At 32.9% G+C, this 16,949-nt stretch overlaps 1 protein-coding gene across 1 annotated transcript in view; it reads right to left on the reverse strand.

Annotated features, from left to right (window-relative positions):
• Positions 1 to 16,949, reverse strand: part of LOC140447908 (cocaine esterase-like) — a 103,928-nt gene that overhangs the window by 29,141 nt on the left and 57,838 nt on the right. The window contains exon 7 of the mRNA XM_072540831.1: positions 4,480 to 4,672. Coding sequence (XP_072396932.1) covers positions 4,480 to 4,672 — 193 coding nt within the window. The remainder of the gene's footprint in view (positions 1 to 4,479; positions 4,673 to 16,949) is intronic.

Here is a 16,949-nt window from a genome sequence, read left to right on the forward strand (position 1 = left end):
GCTTGGGCGGCGTATGGTTCACTAAGAGAGGACCCTTAAGCTAGCGAGGACAAATAAGCTAGGCGAGCGGTTTACCCATATAAGCAGAGCATCAACCGACTAAAATTCTTTTTGCATTTCTAATGCACCAAACCTTTTTTATTCGATTCAATATATTTTTCCAAGATGAAATGTATTTTTTTTTTAATTTTTACAAGTGGGCCGGCAATTGTTATTAACAAATAACTTATACAAAAAAGCAATTTCACCGAATTGTTTCGGAATCAATTTTTTTAGATGTATCTCATCAAAATAAACACTTTTTCTCTCTTGATAATTTTCGAAAAATGCTTCCTTTTCGAGTTATTTGCATTTTTTTGTTGAAAAAATGCCGTAATTAGTGATTTTTGGGATTTTTTTTCTAAAAAACTACTAAATGAATTGCAATTTTACAAATAGCTTTATAATCTTTAAACCGTCGAGTACAAGTTAGAATATTTTGACAAGGATAAATGGTTTCTATCTCGCTAAAAACGTGGACCCAAATATTTCGAATATATGCCTTTCGGGAGTATCTCGCTAAGCGTGTACAGCGGTTGAGGTGCTGTAGGCGCTAAAAAAATGCATATAATGAAAAATTACCACCTTCGAAACCAGCATTATTACAACATTACTTAAGAGCAAAGTGGCAAATAAATGAATGGATTCAAGCAAAAAACAATATTACTTCATCTCTTGATCCATTAACCCATGGTTGGACAATGGAAAATAATTTTTTCGATTTTAATTATTTTGAAGGCGAAACTAGTTTAGATATGTTACAAAAGTATTTTTGCTCATGTACCGGAAAATGTTCTACGAAAAATTGTAATTGTATTTCCTATAATTTAGAATTCTGCGCAGTATGTGCATGTACACCAGAGAATTGTAAAAATGTTAAAGACGACTTTATTGAAGACAATGAAATCAGCTTATTAGATGGAAATCCTGTTTCTGTTGACGAAAATTTTCAAATTATTGACAATGAAAAGGATATATAATTAATATTATATTTTAATTTTAATATATTTTTCAATGAAAATAATTATATATTGCTTAATGTATTTCACTGTAATAAAACATTCAATAATATAGTCACCACGTATATTAAAAGAAAAATTACATTATTATAGCATTGTAAAAAATTAATTTTAATTGTTTTAATTATGTCTAGGTATATAAAAATAATTAGAAATATCTTTTTTTTAATAAATTGTACGTAATATTTGTATTAAATTAATTTTTTAAATTTAAACAAATATTTCTACGTGTCGCACGCCTGTATCGCCGCAACCGCTGTACACACTTAGCGGTAGACTGCTCGAAAGGCATATTCGAAATATTTGGGTCCACGTTTTTAGCAAGATAGAACAAAATTATCCTTGTCAAAATATTCTAACTTGTACTCGACGGTTTAAAGATTATAAAGCTATTTGTAGAAATGTAGAATCACAACAAAAAAATGCAAATAACTCGAAAAGGAAGCATTTTTCGAAAAATTATCAGGAGAGAAAAAGTGTTTATTTTGATAAGATACACCTAAAAAAATTGATTCCGAAGCAATTCGGTGAAATTGCTTTTTTGTATTAGTTATTTGTTAATAACAATTGCCGGCCCACTTGTAAAAATTAAAAAAAAAATACATTTCATCTTGGAAAAATATATAGAATCAAATAAAAAACGTTTGGTGCATTAGAAATGCAAAAAGAATTTTAGTCGGTATATTCTGTTTCTAAGCGTCTTTTGAGGTGTAAACCGCTCGCCTAAGCGGAATCCAATTTAACTTACGTAATATTTTTTCTCCAATTTTTCACTAATTTATTATCACCCTAATAATTTTTCACCACCAAACCAACCTTAAAGGGAGCGATTCTGCTGGCTTAAGGTTTAAGATAGCAGAAGTCAGATTAAAAATATTTTTGCTTATGGCATATTTTGTTACCCATTTTTCACTAATTTATTACCACGCTAATAATTTTTCACTGCCAAACCACCCTTAAGGGGAGCGATTTGGCTGGAGCTAAAAGAATATGAAGATAGCAAAAAATAGTAAAAGGTTGAAGTAAAAGTACAATACAAAAAATTATTAAAAATACCTTTTATAATTTTGTTTTTTCAGTTGAAAATTCAACCTAGCAGAATTATTGGCTTACGGTTAAAACTAGTAGAATTCTAAAAATAATATTTATGATCTATACAGTGCTCTGCAATAATGAACTAAAATCATCAGTTTTATGGGATCATTTACATAAATTGACTTTGAAAACCAACATGCGTGTATAACTACAACGTGATGCATTGACTGGAAATTTTGCAAAACAATTAATGGATATTGGAAATGGTCGAGTGTAAATTGATGAATCTAAGCAATGTATCACTTTGCCAGCAAACTTTTTTAAGATCACAGAAAGCATAGACGAATTGGTGCAAAAAGTTTTCTCAAATAATGCACAAAACTATAAAAATCATGAGTGGCTCAGTACGTGTGTTATATTAGCGGCCAAAAACATCGATGTCAATACCATCAACTTAACCATTGATAATGGAATACCCGGCGCATTGACAAAATATAAGTATATCAATACTGTGGTTAGACAAAGTTGTCAACTATCCAACTGAATTCTTGAATTCGCTTAATTTTCAAAGCATGCCAACGCATGCTCTTACATTGAAAATTGGCATACCCATCATTCTTTTTCAAAACATAAATCCAACACGACTTTGCAACGGAACCAGACTCTTAATCAAGAAAATAATGAAACATGTTATCGAGACAACAATTTTGACTGGAAAAAGGTGAAGACGTACTGTTGCCAGGGATCCCAAGGATCCCGCCAGATATTTGAATTAATGTTTCTTATAATATGGGCAGCTCTCTGTGGCCTGCTTACGCGTCGAAAAACCTTCTGATTTATTCGTTTAAGCACCAAAAGGAAAAAACAAGAAATATTGTGTATCTCACAGCACTTCAATAAATATCGAATTGAAACGAAACGCTGCATGCAATACCACAGTTTTTACAAATGAATGAAATCAATGAAATGACTCAAAATGAATTAAATATTTGTATAATGTCTTTCCTTCAAATTTATTTTAGTTTGTAGCGTAGCAACACATGCAGAGTACTGCCAGTAGTTTACAATTTGAATTTGTTAGTTAATGTTTTAGGTGTAATGTATGTGTCACATTAATACAGTTTACTGAGAGATATAATTACTCCTCTCTACTCCTTTGTAATTGCTTAGTAACGGTATAGTATGTCTGCGTATACTGGGTGAATCCCAATTTACCAATGTATTAAATTATCCTTAAGGTGTAGTAATCATCTTGTGTCTTCCTAGTTAACGTTTTCGCCTTATTTTCTTTCAGTTCTTTTACTTACTAGGTTTCCCGGATTCTTGAAAAATAGGGCGGTGTCCAATTTTTTCTTTTTTTACTTGTCTTCGCTTATCTTACTCATGAACCACTTGTAGTCTAGAATAGACTACAATAGACTGAATGAATACCTAGTATCGTTATTTGTGTAACCGTGTTGCCAACTATCAGAGCATTTACCATCTTTCAGTAGTTATACTGCAGAGAGATCACTGCATAGAGGATCTGCAAACACTAATAGACCATGTAGTGGAAGCCTGTGACAGAAATGATGGCATGAAATTAAACCAATGGGACACTCACAGAAAATAAGATGTCGTATAGAAAAGGCGAGAGCTGTCTTCAATCGCCTCAGGATGATTTTATGTAATATGCACCTGAACATTGATATACGAATACTAATCTTGAGATGCTATGTACTTTCTATCCTTTTATATAGAGTCGAAGTCTGGACCTTACGGAGGCAACATCCAAATGATTAGAAGCCTTCGAAATGTGATGTTACCGCCGCATGCTTATTATTTTCTATATGCATTATGTTACAAACAACACCGTAATTCAACGTACGAATAAAGATCTGGAAATTATGCGTATCGTAAAAGTCAAAAAGATGACATACTTAGGGCATGTGATGCGCAATGAGAAGTATCAACTAATTTAACCAATTTTACAAGGCAAGATAGAAGGCAAAAGATCTCAAGGGCGCAGAAGGACATCGTGGTTGAAGAACATCAGACAGTGGGCAGGAATGACTACCATACATCTATTTAGAGTAGCTGTCAACAAAGTTGTATAGACCAACGTGATTGCCAACATCCACAGAGGATAGACACCAAAAGAAGAAGTAGGTGAGAAGTGGTGACTTTTTATGTTACAATATGTGAGGAAAGGTAACACTCAAATAAGACAGAGTTACTATTTTAAGAGAAATCCTAGAAAGACATAGATGCCAAGAGCACTGTATTTAGATCTCTGAAAAAAACAAAAGGAGACCGGTGTCATAAAATAGATATAAAAAACAGCATATAAATATATAATAATTGAGTATAAGTTAAAGTAAAAATAATTTAAGAAATAAAAACTTACATGGAATAAACCATAACAGTTCTTGTGATGTATATCCAGCTAATAAAGCCGCATGTTCAAAATCTCCTTCCAAAAATGCTTGATGCATAGGTTTACTTAAAAAAGGCTCTTCTATATATTTCTCTTCAACTGATGGGGCCCAAATAAGGTCAGGTATTAAACTCACTGTTTTCTTAGCTTTAACATCAACTATCTAAAAATAAAGTAAATTTAGTTTTGTGCAAGGTGTCCCATACATAATTGGACATTACACAAAAGGTGATAAAAGGTGTCAAAATAAAGTGTTGGAGCTCAAAATATTTTAATAAAATCTAAAATGCTCGTTAATGTTGCTCGTTTTCATTCGACGTATTTTTTTATTAAAAGAAAACAAAGTACAAGCTGTCCAAATCCACTTTGTCTCTTACCTTGATATGACCCTTGTCTTGTTTTGCGCATATTATGCTAACGTGAAATTGGACAGTTTGAGCCTAATTTTACGACTAACTAACATTTTCCATTTAACACAATGTACTATAATTCTATCCTAAAGTAGAAACCCTCAATTCAGAAGAGTGATATCATAGTTTAAACGCGGAATATCCTCAAATTTAAATGTACACAGCAGCCCTCGAAAACTGCCTGTTTTCTCGATTGCAATTTGCGTTTCCTCATAAGAAATTACAGAATATATAAAGTAGTATATTTATTTGTGCTTCTCTATAGAAAAACTGACCAGGAGTTGTCGTACAATGTAGCCAAATCTTGTTCACAAGTAGTAATTATGGTCATACAAAACCTGTATTCTTCCACGCAGTGATTATTACCGTCATAAAAATATCAAAAAACATGATTTTTTCAATAGTAAAAATTAAGCACAAAATTGTAATAAAATAAATTTTATTTATATGTTCCGTTTCGTTACGTATTTAAATTTATAAAATAAAAATCGATATTTTAAAACATTATTTTTCAATCGTTTGGCAATGTTGGAATTAGCGAGGGAACTCGGTTTTACAATTCGGATCCAGACATGCAGTAAAACTAGTTTTTATTATTTTTTGCCGAAGAAATGAACGAAGAAAACATTGGTGTTTCTATGGGTAAATAGTGCATGTGTTTTTGTGAGTATATTTTATGTGATAAGTTTGTAAACTTATTGTTGTCAATACTGTTTTATCAATACTGTATTGTAGTATTGATAAAACGTGTTATTGATTATAAGAGTGTTATAGTTTGTCGTTTTATAGTAAATATTTAGTTATATTCTTTGAAATTATTGTATATATAGTATTTATCCAGATTATTGAAATACAATGGACGAAAAACCGAGTTGTTCCAAGAGAAGACAGCAAAATTCTGATGTTGATTCCAAGAATGAAAAGCCGCAAAAGAGACGGAAAATGTTAACGTCCGAAGAGAAGGTAATGATACGAAACGTTTATGAAGGAATTGTCGGCAGAAAAATGGCATTAAACGTTAGCCAAGCGGTCGACATTTGTAGCAGTTTAACAAAAATATCCGTTAGCTGTATTTATCGTGTACTTAAAAATACATCGGAAAATAAAAAGCAAGAAAAAGGTAAAACTAGAGGTAGGAAAAGCATTGTTTTGGATGACGAGACAAGGAATATTATACGTCGAAAAATTCATTCATTTTAGTTTCGCAGTGAAATTCCAACACTGAAAAAAATTTCTCAAGAGCTCGAAAATGATGACTCTTTACCAAAGATATCTCGTAGGGTCTTAGTCAGGACCATACACAAATTGAACTTTCGATACGTAAAACGCAACAGAAAAAGTATGCTATTAGAAAAAAATGAAATTATTCTGCGGAGAAGAAAATATTTAGAAGAAATACGAAAAATTCGCAGCACTGGATGCAAAATATATTATTTGGATGAAACCTGGATTAACCAAGGTTGGAAAAGGTCATACAGTTGGAAAAGTTTGGCAAGATTTAAATGTCAAAAGTAAACGCGAAGAATTTATAGAAGGCTGATATACAGGATTAAAAGCTCCATCAGGAAAGGAACGGCGTTTAATCGTCACCCATATAGGAAGTGATACAGGGTTTCTTGATGATGGTTTTCTTCAATTTGAGTCGAAAAAAACAGGTGATTATTAAAGAAATTAAAAGGGAGGATTCAACAATGGCTTACAGAAAAGGGGATTGCATACGAAGAATCAATGCTCAAAATTTAGCTCCTTGACATTGCACGGTTAAGGAAAATTGAATATCTTAAATAGGCTGTAGATGAAACTGCAAAAGATTATGGTGTCAAAGTTCTGCGTCTACCACCTTATCATTGCGAACTTAATCCCATTGAACTTATCTGGAAGCAAGTGAAAGGAGAAGTAGCACGCAATAACAAAACGTTCAAATTAAACGAAATTAAGAAACTTTTGATTCAAGCAATCCTCCATGTAACTCCAGAGAAATGGGCTAAATGTATAGGCCACATAATTAAAGAAGAACATCGTATGTGGGAACTTGACACTTATATAAAAGTTTTACTGGAGCCAATTATAATTACACCAGGTGGTGAAGATAATGACAGCGATAGCAGCACTGCATCTTCAGGTTTAGACAGCGAATAATATTTTCTAATAGTTTAATAAGAACATCAACATAAAAAAAAACCAAAAACAAAAAAAACGAGAAGAACACAGTAAGTGTGTATAGTGTTTGTGTTTAAACACATCAAACATTATTTTTATTTTCTTTTTATAGAATTTTATTTTGTTTTATAGGATTTTATTATGTTTTGTTTTATACTGTTTAAGTGTTTTGTTTATTTTATTTAATAAGACAATATGGCTCTTGGCGAACACCCATTTAAAAAAAGTATTGCGCCACAAGACATACCTCTGGGGTGGTGAGGAAACTGTCTTAAAATTTGTTTTAAAAAAATTTCATTGTGTAACTCTTTAAGGACGGGTCACGTCAAAAGACGTTTTAGCGTAACTTCCGCGACAGCCGGTTGGTATCAGTAAACTTTCTGCAAAATTACTTCTTTTTATAGCTTTTTGTTTGTGGCATTCTGTATTTTTAGGGGAATGTAGGGAATGAGCCACATAATATTTATTCATATGTTTATTTATTGACGTTTCGATCTCTATATCCAGAGACCGTTTTCAATTATATGTACAAATGATAGTACTATTTATTTTCTATGGCTTTTCGCTTGTCGTTCTGTATTTTTAAAAATGATGTTGGGAATAAGCCACAATATATTTATTCAAATGTTTAATTTACGGACGTTTCGATCTCTATAAAGAGCGTTTTCAAACATACAAATGACAGATATATTTATTTTTCTATAGCTGCTTGTTTGTGGCATTCTGTATTTTTAGGGAGAAGGTTGGACATAAGCCACAATACATCTATTTACATGTTTAATACAGTGACGTTTCGATCTCTATTCCGTTTTTAAAGATAGAAAAAAAAAATAAACACTATAAGATTATAAAAATATATAATAATAATAAACAAATAAAATAAATATAACTATCATTTATATCTTTGAAAGCGGTCTTTGGATATAGAGATCGAAACGTCAGTAAAAACTTGTAAATAAAAATATTGTGGCCTATTTCGAACATTAATATTTGAAAAATAAAATATAATTAACGTTAAAATAAAAGTAAGTGTACGTCACTGGATTTCCAAACAGCTTTCCGCATTTCTGGGCCTTTAAACGATGACTCACTCTCTCAAATAGTGAAATTATACCATAGGTATTACCAATGAATCGCTTTAGAAACTAATAAAACTTTTCGAGAGAAATTTTGTTAATCAGATTAATAATCGGCAAGAATTATTAATTCTTTCCGATTACATAATTTTTAAAGAAAAAAATGTGGCTTGTTTTATGTAATGATTTTTACATGCGATTTAATTACTACAGTTACTGGCATGATACTGAACAGCTCATGAATGTAATGTCATGTGATCATAGGTCACTTGTACCACTTTAAGTAATATTGGTTACACGAACACGATCACAAAGGAAAGACAGCGCTAGGTCTTAGCGTTATTCAATCAACGATCTTAGGCATATACATAATTATAATACCTAGACAGCCCGCTGCAATCTAAACCCGTTCTCCCAGTGCGACAGAGAAAAAAGATACGAGCAGTCCTTGTATAGTGAGGGGCAAGATCTATGCGAAATTTTAAAAACCGACATACTGGTAATCCGATATTGATACCTATTGTAACACAGAACCCCAGAGAGACATTTACAGAGTTTTACTAATCTGTATTCAACATTCAAATAAAATTATCGGAGAAAGTGTTGAATTTCGAATTACTAATTTGTGTACTTAAATGTTTTTACCAGTTGATCGAAATACTGATTCTTTTTAAAGTAAACTACCTCATAATACTTAAAATTTACGAAAATAAAAATTTTCTTTTGGTGGATTTATAAGTTTTTTTATTAACCGTGCTAAGTTCGTCAATGAACGCTTAATATTAATATATTATACAATGAGGTCCTAAAGTAACGGATAAATGTAATTTCTACGTAATTATCAAGTAGGTGAAAACTATGGAACCCGGTCGATTTTTACACACAAAAATATACATATACAATATACAAATCATCAGTAAATATTTATCACCGTGCTAATATAATCGAATTAATACCAATATATTTTTTTCACAATTTATTTGTATTAATACCTGAGTTAAGAGATTTAGATGTAGCAACTAACTTCATGCTGTGAATATGCGCGTACTTCATACTATGAGTTTTATATAAATTCACTCTCATCAATTTTTCCCAATCGCGCCTAAAGAAGTATATGTTCAAAAATAGTTTTTATTTACTTACATGTCACATGCGATGCCACAAAAAGTTACCCAATGGTTTTTTTACTATTATAAATTAAATGGTATACTAGCCACTTCGGAAATTCACATTCATTTGGGATCTTCCAGTTAGAGTTAACAGTTATTCCAACTCATCGTCATTATTGCTTTATTGATTTCGAAAAGGCCTTTGACAAAGTACAACATGAACCACTAAGACAAATTCTAATAAAGAAAAATATAGACAGCCGAGATATTCGAATTATATGCAACCTCTATTGGAATCAAACAGCAAATGTGAAGATTGAGGGTAGGCTAACAGAAGAAATTCAAATCCGTCGAGGAGTCCGGCAGGGATGCATCTTGTCGCCACTTTTATTCAATCTGTATAGTGAATCTATTTGTGAACAAGCACTCGAGGAAGAAGATCTTGGTCTGATAATAAATGGTGAGACGATCAACAATATAAGGTATGCTGACGATACGGTTCTCCTAAAGGGAACGCTAGTAGAACTACAACATCTCGTTCAAAGTCTCAATATATACTGTAACAGTTACGGCTTGAAAATTAATTTGAAAAAAACTAAATTTATGGTAATCACGAAATCAAAGAACATCAAAGCTAATCTTGTAATAGACAATACAACGATTGAGCGTGTGTCCTGTTATAAATACCTAGGTGCTTGGATCACAGACGATACTGATCAAACAAAAGAGATTAGATGTAGAATAGAAATCGCTAGATCAGTCTTTAATAGAATGCGCAAACTCTTTTGCAATCGTGATATCAATATAAAGTTACGAATACGAATGCTGCGGTGTTATGTCTTTTCTACCCTGTTGTATGGAGTAGAGGCTTGGACACTAAAACAGTTGACCACAAAAAACATCGAAGCTTTCGAGATGTGGTGCTATAGGCGCATTCTCAGAATCTCATGGATGGACCGCGTCACTAACACGCAAGTACTCCAAACTTTAGACAAAAGATGCGAAATTCTAAATGAGATAAAAACTAGAAAGATGGAATACTTGGGGCACATTGTGAGAGGTGAAAAGTACGAACATTTAAGAAATATCATGCAGGGCAAAATTAAGGGCAAAAGAAGTGTGGGAAGAAGAAAAATATCGTGGCTTCGTAATCTACGTGAATGGTTCGGGTGTAGTTCGATTGAACTTTTTAGGCGCGCTGCTAACAAAGTCGCAGTGGCCATGATGATTTCCAATCTCCGCTAGGAGTGGCACGAGAAGAAGAAGAAGATCGTCATTATCGTCCTCTTCATCACTCTCAGCCAAATTAATAATAATTTTCTTTAAAGCTGGGACATTTTTCATGTTATCTTTTTTAATCTTCTTTACATATTCTATTGCATTTTGCCAGTTTTGAGCACTGATATTTTTGAACTCTGTTTTTATTAGTTCGACAACACTTTGGACATCTTTTGGAGATGTGTTGTTCCTCCGGACATGGTTTTTTAACTGAACCCATAGCAATTCTACGGGATTAAACAATTAAACACAGTAATATGGAGGTAACCTTAAAACCATATGTTTATTCTTCTTCTTCTAAGAGTGCCATATCCCTACGAAACGTCGGCGACTACCATGCTTATAATATTGTTATACTGATCTCGGTCTTGCGCTACGTGTAGCAATTGGTCCGCTGTCAAACCTGTCCACTGCCGCAAATTCCTCAACCAAGAGAGTTTCTTCCATCCTATCCATTTCTTTCCTTCGATTTTACCGTTGATAATTAGCCAAAGGAACTCATATCTTAGTCCTCTGATTATATGTCCAAGATATTCTAGTTTACGCCTCTTAATAATATTTAATAGAGTTCGTTGATGTCCCATTCTTCGAAGAACTTCTTCGTTTCTGGTTCTGCTAGTCCATGGAATTTTTAGTATCGATACAACCACATCTCAAACGCCTCGATTTTATTCATGATATCGGCGTTTAAAGTCCAAGTTTCACATCCATACAAAAGTACAGACCACACGTAACATCTTGTAAACTTTTCACGGATTTCCAAATTTAATGAGTTATTGGATAATAGAGGCTTGAATTTTTGAAATGAGTTTCTTGCCTGTTTAATTCTACATCGAATTTCGAAGGATGGATCTAGATTTTGGGTAATCCAACATCCAAGGTATTTGAATCTCTGAATTCTCTGCAGCGGTTGTTGGTTTAATATTAGTTGGGTTGCGCCGATATCCACTTTACTGGTCACCATGTATTTAGTTTTATCAATATTTATCGATAGTCCCCAATTTGTGCATTCCATGTCAACTCTATTGATTAGCTCCTGCAGATCGTCGATGTTTTCAGCTAGAATCACAGTATCGTCGGCGTACCGTATATTGTTAATTATTTCTCCTCCTATGATAATTCCTTTTTGATCTTTTAAAGCTTCCCTAAATAGATTCTCAGAATACACGTTAAAGAGGGTGGGAGATAGTATACAGCCTTGTCTTACGCCTCGTTCAGTACTGATTGGCTTTGATTCTCTGTTGTTGGTATTAATAATGGCTGTTTGGTTTCAGTAAAGTTTGGCAATAAGTTTGATGTCTTTCTCATCTAGTTGGATGCTCTGCAAGGCGGTAATTAGTCTGGTATGCTGAACGCGATCAAATGCCTTTTCAAAATCAATGAAGCACATATATACGGGTTTTCTTACCTCCCAACATCGTTGAAGGAGTGTTTGCATAGAAAATAGTGCTTCTCTAGTTCCAAGGCATCTCCGGAACCCGAACTGCTCTTGACTAATTATTTCTTTGCACTTGTTGTTAATTCGATTTAGAAGGATATGCAACAGTATTTTAACGGCATGGCTCATTAAACTAATGAGTCTACAGTCGCTACATTTCTCAACGTTTGGTTTCTTAGGTAGAGGAATAAAGATCGATTTTAACCAGTCCGATGGAATTTCACTGGTATCATATATTTGATTAAAAAGTACAGTGAGTTCTTTTATATTGTCATTATGTTTATTGTTAGTGGCTAACTTATCTACAATATGTTGTTTAGTTACGACTTTTGTATCGAGAACCTGCATTAGTAGATCTTTGGTGTAACCAAAAAAATATAATGCATTTTACATTACAATCACGCTATTTTCTATGAAATTTGGGAGTAATGTATTCTCAAACTACGATTCAAAAAGCGTCTCTTCGATGTCTTGGTGGTAGTCTAGAGAACTGTCTTTAATACTCTTGGAACTCAACAATAACGCATCGTTCACCCATCCATGTTGTCCTCCGCAATGTAATATGCAAATTCGCTTGCCTCTAGAATGGGGTACATCTATTTGGCATTTTCTTGTGCCGTTTGTCCAGGCTTTATCTATCGTTTAGTGAGAATCAAACCAAGTCTTGTCCAGATAATAAATTTCTCGACACTCACTGCGGTATTGTGAAATTTTTTTAATGTATTAATTCCTGCATTTTATTAGGCGGCTACTTACCATTATGGTTTGTCCCTTATTGACAGTTTTATATTTAAAACCATTTTTGGTCCAAAATTTTTCCAAAGTTTTTGTGGAACAATTATCAACAATCAATATGTTTTTCTTTTAATTTTCCCATGATATTAGGTTAGGCATAACTGTAGCTGCATACATATTATATATTGTCTCACTAATAGGTTTCAAGAGGTGAGGTTGAATTTTTTAGGGCTTCCCAAATCCTTTCTTGCTGTTTTACTTTTTGAACCTGTCTTTATTAAACGGTACACTGTTGCACAAGAAATTTTCGGTGTTCTCGAATTGAGGACCGCTACCTGAACAGCCAAAATAAGTGCACCGAATTACGGACCGAACAAGATTTTAATGAGTAAGGAAATAAAATGAATAAAATCTAAAATATTTTAGATTTAGTTTATTTTGAGCTGTCTTGAAAGGTAGTCAAAATGAGTGAAATTAAAATGATCTTAAGTGAAAAGGGAAACTCGTTACTTGTGTTGGATGATTATAAGTATCGTGAAAAAAAAGTTCTTAAAAGTGGTGAAGAGTTTTGAACATGAACGGTAAATAAATATAACGCAAAATTGTTTACGCTAGTTTAGGTTAGGTTAGGTTAGGTTGGGTTAGATTAGGTTAAGTTAGGAATAAGGGAAAACAGTGATGCTATGAATTCTTTGACAAAAAAAGACATTACCTACGTAAGAAATAATATGTATTTCAACCTGTATTTACGATGCGAAATTGTAGATATTAAATGTTAATATGTGTACCTCTTTTATTTTTATAAATGTTAAATGTAAAGATGTGTAACGCTTTTATGTTTAAAATATTGTTTCATAAATAGGCAATAAATATCTACGATTATTGGAATCCGTACTTTTAATAATATTTTATACCTTCTTCAAGTCTTGGTCCTCAATTCGTTCGATTTTTTCAGGTATAAAAGTAAACCCTCACTTAAAATTTCATTTTATTCCTCAATTCGTGTCTGCCCGAATTTTTTGTTAAAACCGCCGTTTGCTTAACAGCTTCATATTTGGTCATTTTTTTAGAAAGTCCATCAAATACATCTAACACCATATTCTTCTCAGCAACATACAAATTCTGCCTTTGCTGAGTACGTGAACCCACACTTTCATCTTCATCTTCTAAATTTTCTGTAGGTACATTTTCGTCAGGTAAACACACATCACTTTCCCATGGCCGCAACATATTTTTCTTTGATAAATATTAAATATATCACAACACTTTTTTTCGACAAACTCTTTCTGAAAGAACCACAAAATATACTGCTTGAGAATGACTAGTTCCGTTATGTAAATATTGTGACAATGATCCCACCCTTTTAATTATTATACGAAAATGTACTTATTAAGTACTTAGCCATTGCAGAAATATAAAATTGTTTGTAAATTTGTATTTAGGTCAACCACAGGAATTTCTCTTAATTATTTTTAAATGTTATAAACAAAGACATCATATTTTGATAACATTTTACAAAAATATTTAATGACAATGATTTGGAATAAGTTTTTCCTTTTTTTTTCTGTATATCAATAATTAGTGATCATTGACGAACCCACAAAACAAAATGTCTACTTGTTTTCGTAACTGAAAATTATTTTATTTTGCCAGTCCTAAGTTTAGAAAAAAGATGAACGCAAGTATTTTTTTAATAGCATATTGCAAGATTGTTTACTGCTTAAAACCATTGTTCCGATCAATTTGTAAGTACATTTAAACAAACTAATAATTTAAAAATCAACACTGCTCCGGTAATTTTATTTGAATGTTGGATAAAGGTTAGAACAACTCTGTAATGTCTCTCTAGGGGTTTGTGTTACAATAGGTATCAATAGCGGATTATCAACACGTTGGTCTTTAAAATTTCGCATAGATCTTGTCCCTCACTATATCTTTTTATAATGGTCGGGGTTTATCGACCACGTAACCATCCCATTACCAAATAGTCTCCAGTAGAAAAAGGTCTCAGGCGAGACCTTTTAGAGGTAAAGTTATTAGAATAAATAAATTGTAACGATGAGTCCAAGCCATCACCGTTAAACCAGCGTGCGCGCGAACCAACCCATGAAGTAGGAATGTATCGACAGTAGAAAGGGCAAAACTAATTACCAAGCTCCGCTATATAAACCGCAACATTTCCTCATAGAGGGAGAATCGACAGGTGTTGACTGAAGGTTCTCTTCTTCCCTACCCCGGCTTGTGGACGTGTTGAGATCACAAGTTGTTCCGTCCCATACCGCCGTTACCCGAAGACCGTGTTGAGCTCTTCACTACCCGTACTCTGGAGCAGTCGTGTTGAGACTGTCGAGGAGTGTCCTATTAACCCGAATCACTTAAGGGACGTGTTGAGTTCCTTTCCTTTCTTTGTACCTATCGTCCGCTGTTATTAAATCGATACAACGTTCCCGTAAAATTTCAAATACACACTCGCTTGCCGATAAGACTAATTTCATATGACAAGGTCAAACTTAATTTGAATAAATAGGCCAGGTACTGAGAAGACTAAACCAAATTGTAAATATGTACATAAGATTTTTGTCAATTTAATTTAAGGAAGACAATAAAGTTTTATTTTTATTTTGAACTCTGTCTCTGACTGTCTAAAAGCTACCCGGATAGCGACTCCCACGAGAGGACATCACAAAATATAAAAGCAATACATTTATTACACGTTAATAAACATTATTAAAGCTCCTCCTAAAATGTCTATATCAATGTTTTTGAAGATAAATTCTAAGCGGAATTAAAGTGGAACCTCGATCGTGCCACAATCCTGTATATAATACGCCAACAGATTTGCCCGCTTACGCCGGTTTGTCTACTTGTGTCAATTTAGTTTAGGCATGTCAAAACTGCTGCGACAAACTGAATAATGTCGTATTAACTGCTTTCTTTTCAACAGTTACTTCAGTTTGTCGAGTATGCAGTATGTAATTTGTATATTATTTATAGTAAACTAGTCTTCTTTACTTTACAGTGTAAATTTTTAAACGAACAGCAGATTTTCGATCCACGAAAACCATAACATGCCACAAAATTGTTATATATGTGTTAAACTAACTTTAAAAACTCAAAAAATAATAATGATCCTTGGTAAAGGAGACATAATAAGAATTATTTAAATAAATAAATATTTGAACTTTGATCAGATAAAAGGCATATATCGAGCACAGTTTAATTAAATCTTGCCCAAGTACTTTCGATCCCTAGATCATCTTCAGGGGCATTTCGTCAATTGTGGCCTATCCGGCAAGAACAAGATGTCATAAACATATAATTGTACATTACACTACACTACAAATGGACAAACAAACACTTTAAAATAATTTAAGGAAGGCTACATTACTTGAAGAAGCCGGAGACAGAATGTCTCTTCTTCAAGTAATGTAGCCTTCCTTAAATTATTTTAAAGTGTTTGTTTGTCCATTTGTAGTGTAGTGTAATGTACAATTATATGTTTATGACATCTTGTTCTTGCCGGATAGGCCACAATTGACGAAATGCCCCTGAAGATGATCTAGGGATCGAAAGTACTTGGGCAAGATTTAATTAAACTGTGCTCGATATATGCCTTTTATCTGATCAAAGTTCATCTATTCGAGCATTCAACCTTATATTTAAATAAATATTTGATTTCCAGTTTCCTTCATCATCTTTTGAATCTCGTTTATCTTTTCGTCAAAAGACGAAATATCGGCAACAACTTTGTTTTACAACGAAGACATTTTATCGTCAAGAAAATAAATCTTAGTCAAGAAAGTTAATCTTATTTACTAAATAAACAATGCCCATAAAAACTTTGAAAGTATCAGAAAAAACTTTTAAAACACCAAAGGAACTTTGGAAATATCACAAGAAACTATGCTTTGAAAAATCGTTAGAAACTTTGCTTTCCGAACAATGTGATATCACAAGAAACTTTTTTTTACAATGATATGATATCTCCAGAAACTTTGTTTGTCAACGATGTAATCGAAGAAATCACAGTAGTATGCTTGTACTTAAACACATACTGTTCAATTTTTTACATGCGAAAAATCATGTCTTTTTCGCTGTATTAATTACTATCAGTCTATCACAATTTTACAATCATTACCTTAGTACAACCCTTGACAATACTTTCTAGTTCCATTCCAACTCCCCTGGAGAAATACAGACAGTTGTGTGATAGCAAACAGGAAGATGCTCTCTT

Source organism: Diabrotica undecimpunctata, chromosome 8 (genome assembly GCF_040954645.1).
Source record: "Diabrotica undecimpunctata isolate CICGRU chromosome 8, icDiaUnde3, whole genome shotgun sequence".
In the NCBI taxonomy this organism is placed as follows: domain Eukaryota; kingdom Metazoa; phylum Arthropoda; class Insecta; order Coleoptera; family Chrysomelidae; genus Diabrotica; species Diabrotica undecimpunctata.